The sequence below is a fragment of the Mus caroli genome, unplaced genomic scaffold, assembly GCF_900094665.2.
Source record: "Mus caroli unplaced genomic scaffold, CAROLI_EIJ_v1.1 scaffold_11151_1, whole genome shotgun sequence".
Classification (NCBI taxonomy): domain Eukaryota; kingdom Metazoa; phylum Chordata; class Mammalia; order Rodentia; family Muridae; genus Mus; species Mus caroli.
Genome location: NW_018390748.1, coordinates 1,350 through 5,675, shown reverse-complemented (window position 1 = coordinate 5,675; position 4,326 = coordinate 1,350). Strand labels below are relative to the sequence as shown.

Below are 4,326 nucleotides of genomic sequence, written 5' to 3'. Positions count from 1 at the left end.
TATAAAACACTTTAATTATATAGATGGCTAGAGACATGGCCAAGTAATTAAGAAAATTTCATTCCCAGCGATAAAGTCAGGTTCGGACATCTTCATGTATCTTTTGCCAAGAGAACATACAACAATTTAATAATCTTGGAAATCTTCATAGACATGCACATACTCACCCGAAGATGCAGACAAACTCCATAAATAAAATTAAAGGAAGTTGGTCAGCAAAGAAAATTTTACTCATGATGTTATTCTTGTAGAAACATTGACTACTATAACCCAGGGTTTGTGGCATCTAAGGCNTATCCAGAGTTTTTCTTCATCATGAGTTGGCTTATATAACAAAAAGCAAGCATAGAGGATTGATGGCAGAGAAATCAATACTTCTCAGTTAGTAGTGTCATTTGGGGACATGTAGGAAATGTCTGCCTGCTGGAGAAAATATGTCACTGAGGTTGAATTTCACAGTTTACGTCCTCAAATCATGTCTAGTCCTAACACACACACNCNCTCTCTCTNGNTTTTTTTTTTTTTTTTTTTTTTGTGGTTCTTTGGAGACAGGGTTTCTCTGTGTAGCCATGGCTGTGCTGGAACTCACTCTGTAGACCAGGCTGGCATCGAACTCATAAATTTGCCTGCCTCTGCCTCCCAAGTGCTGGGATTAAAGGTGAGTGACACCACACCTGGCTCTAACACTCTCTTTAAGGCTATAGGCTGAGGACGTGAGCTCTGAGCTCCTCCTTTAGCTGCCACAAATNACACTTGTTGCCCTGACAATATCATGGTGATCCTATGTCCCTTTGGAACTTTAATGAAATTTAAATGCTTCTAAAAATTGCCTTCATGTTGGGGTTTCATCTCTTGCTATGTACTGTAATGTTAAAAGCAGGAAACTAAAAACTGATTGCTCCATAGAAGACAAGATCTGCCCACAGACCAAAGCGAAGGTGTGTGACCTTGCTCTCAAGTTTCTTCTGATTGGTTATTAAAGATGACAACAATCAATAGCTGGACAGTAGCTGGGCAGAAGAGACATAGACAGGGATTAGGGATACTGGACTTGGGGTCAGNGGAGAACCACAAGGAGAAGAAAGCAGACAGAGAAAAAGCAGCCTTAGGTTAGGTCAATAATAAAATAATGGCCATGTGGGGTGACTAAGTGGAGTTAAGCATAACTCCGATGAAATAAGGCAAAATTATGTGACAAAATTACTGCCTGGAAATAGATGTGATAGCATAGAGGATAGATACCAGTCAATATTGGGTGTTGATTAAGCTTTATTACAAATATATTAGTTGTGTGTGTTTTATCTGGAAAAGAAATGGCCAAAGCTGGGGTGGAAACCCTGGTTTGGGACTGCAGTTTTCTACAATACCTTAGACATTTTATCACAAAAATAAAAAAAGAAGGCACTAATACTCACCATCAGTGTTTCACACCTGAATGAGTTATTTCATGGACTTAAAGTGAACTGTGAATTCTAAACCAGTTACCTTATCAATGGACCTCATAGGGCTTGTTTCCCTATGAGTTTCCATGTTTGAATAAAATAGAGACATCATCATACTTGAGAAGAGAATTGACAGTTGCTAAAGGTTTTCTCAAGAATGAATAATGTTGTGTAAATTAATATAACTGGGTTGGCCCAAGATGGAACCGTGTCCATAAGAGTCACAGATTGCCTTATTTTTGAGTTCTTTAAAGTCCTAAAAGATTATTGTGACATGCAAACTTTCACAGACCCAGTACATGCTAAAGGTTTTATTCTTGCATACAGATACTGTGACGAACAAAATGTTTCCACAGTGGATCCACTTACAGGGTTACCCTGCAGCATGGATTTTTCTCAAGAAAAAACAACTGGTCCACACACAAGCTTACCACATTCCTTGTTTTTATGAGGTTTCTTACAAGTCTATGTTAATTTATACATTATGAGATCAATGTCAACTGCAAAGGCCTTACCACATTATTCACACACAGTTTCACTCTCCAGTGTCTTCTTTTATGTATTCTGAGATATGTCATGTGCTCTTTTATGTATTCAAAGATAACTGTGATATGCAAAGGTTTACCACATTGTGTATATTTATAGTCTCTCTCTCTCTCTCTCTCTCTCTCTCTCTCTCTCTGCAGTATGTGCTCCTTGCTGCATTAGGAGCTAACTGCCTGGCATAGATTTTTCCACATTGCTTATACTCAGAAGGATTCTGGCCTCTACAAATGTGTTCACGACGATTAAGACTATGATCACATTCAGTCTTTCTCTTCATTATGTTTACTTACACATTCAGAAATGATGGCGTTGTAAAAAAGGTTGCTCACATCCATTTCCTTCATAGCTTTTTTTCTCCAGTGTGGATTCTTTTATTCTTTTGAAGATNACCATGCTTTGAAAAGACTTACACACACTGAATACACTTGTAAGGTTTCTCTCTAGTATGTCTTCTCTTATGAATTTGTAGATTATAATGNTGGGAAAAGGCTTTTTCACATTCATTACATTTGAAGGGTTTCTCTCAGGTATTTGTTCTATGAATTTGGAGATGACCTTATTGGGAAAAGGCTTTATCACATTGATTATATTAGTAGGGTTTCTCTCAGGTATGTGTTCTTCTATGAGTTTGAAGAGTAATGTGTTGTGAAAAGGCTTTATCACATTGATTATATTAGTAGGGTTTTTCTCCAGTATGTATCCTTATATGTGTTTGGAGATGATGTTTACAGGAAAAGGCTTTATCACACTGATTACATTTGAAGGGTTTCTCTCCGGTATGTGTTCTTCTATGAGTTTGAAGAGAACTGTGTTGTGAAAAGCCTTTATCACATTCATTACATTTGTAAGGCTTCTCTCTAGTATGTGTTCTTATATGATTTTGGAGGTGAAAGTGTCGTGAAAAGACTTTATCACAAAGATTACATTTGAAGGGTTTGTCTCTGGTATGTGTTCTTCTATGAGTTTGAAGATTACCTTGGTGTAAAAAAGCTTTATCACATTCATTACATTTGTAGGGTTTCTCTCCAGTATGTATCCTTATATGTATTTGGAGATTCTGCTTATAGGAAAAGGCTTTATCACATTGATTACATTTGTAGGGTTTTTCTCCAGTATGTATCCTTATATGTATTTGGAGATTATGTTTATGGGAAAAGGCTTTATCACATTGATTACATTTGTAGGGTTTTTCTCCAGTATGTATCCTTATATGTACTAGGAGACTCTGTTTATGGGAAAAGGCTTTATCACACTGATTACATTTGAAGGGTTTCTCTCCAGTATGTGTTCTTCTATGAGTTTGAAGAGTCCTGTGATGTGAAAAGGCTTTATCACATTCATTACATCTGTAAGGCTTCTCTCCAGTATGTGTTCTTATATGATTTTGGAGGTGAAAGTGTCGTGAAAAGACTTTATCACAAAGATTACATTTGTAGGGTTTTTCTCCAGTATGTATCCTTATATGGTTTTTGAGAATATGTTTATCGTAAAAGGCTTTATCACATTGATTACATTTGTAGGGTTTTTCTCCAGTATGTATCCTTATATGTATTAGGAGACTCTGTTTATGGGAAAAGGCTTTATCACATTGATTACATTTGTAGGGGTTTTCTCCAGTATGTATCCTTATATGTGATTGGAGACTACCTTTCTCTGAAAAGGCTTTATCACATTCATTACATTTGAAGGGTTTCTCTCCGGTATGTGTTCTTCTATGAGTTTGGAGATGACCAAATTGGGAAAAGGCTTTATCACATTCATTACATTTGAAGGGTTTCTCTCTGGTATGTGTTCTTCTATGAATTTGAAGATTACAATGATGTGAAAAGGCTTTTTCACATTGATTACATTTGAAGGGTTTTTCTCCAGTATGTATCCTTATATGTCTTTGGAGACTATATTTAAGGGAAAAGGCTTTATCACACTGATTACATTTGTAGGGTTTCTCGACAGTATGAATTCTTTCATGCCTTTTAAGAAGACTGGGACATGCAAATCCTTTACCACATTGTTTACATTCATACAGTTTCTGGCCAGTTTGTGTTCTTTTATGTACTTCGAGACTTGTGTAAGGTAAAAAGTCTTCGATGCAGTGAATAACTTCATAGGGGATCTTTTCTGTATGAATCCTTTCATGCCTTTGGGCATGACTGTGAGCATGTAAAGCAAAGGCTTTACCACGTTGAGTATATTCAGAGGGTTTCTCTGCACTCTGACTCCTTTCACACCTGAGAAGAGAATTGGCACATGTGAGAGCTTTACCACACAGATGAATACATTCTTCTTGTTTTTCTGTTTGTTTGTTTGCTTATTATATGTAAGTGCACTATAGCTGTCC

At 36.7% G+C, this 4,326-nt stretch overlaps 1 protein-coding gene across 1 annotated transcript in view; it reads right to left on the bottom strand.

The window, feature by feature from the left end:
* Positions 1-1,251: 1,251 nt before the first annotated feature.
* LOC110288808 (zinc finger protein OZF-like) overlaps positions 1,252-4,326 on the bottom strand; it is a gene marked incomplete at its 5' end in the record, with an annotated part of 4,356 nt that continues 1,281 nt past the window's right edge. The window contains one exon of the mRNA XM_021155057.1: positions 1,252-4,216. Coding sequence (XP_021010716.1) covers positions 2,662-4,216 — 1,555 coding nt within the window. The remainder of the gene's footprint in view (positions 4,217-4,326) is intronic.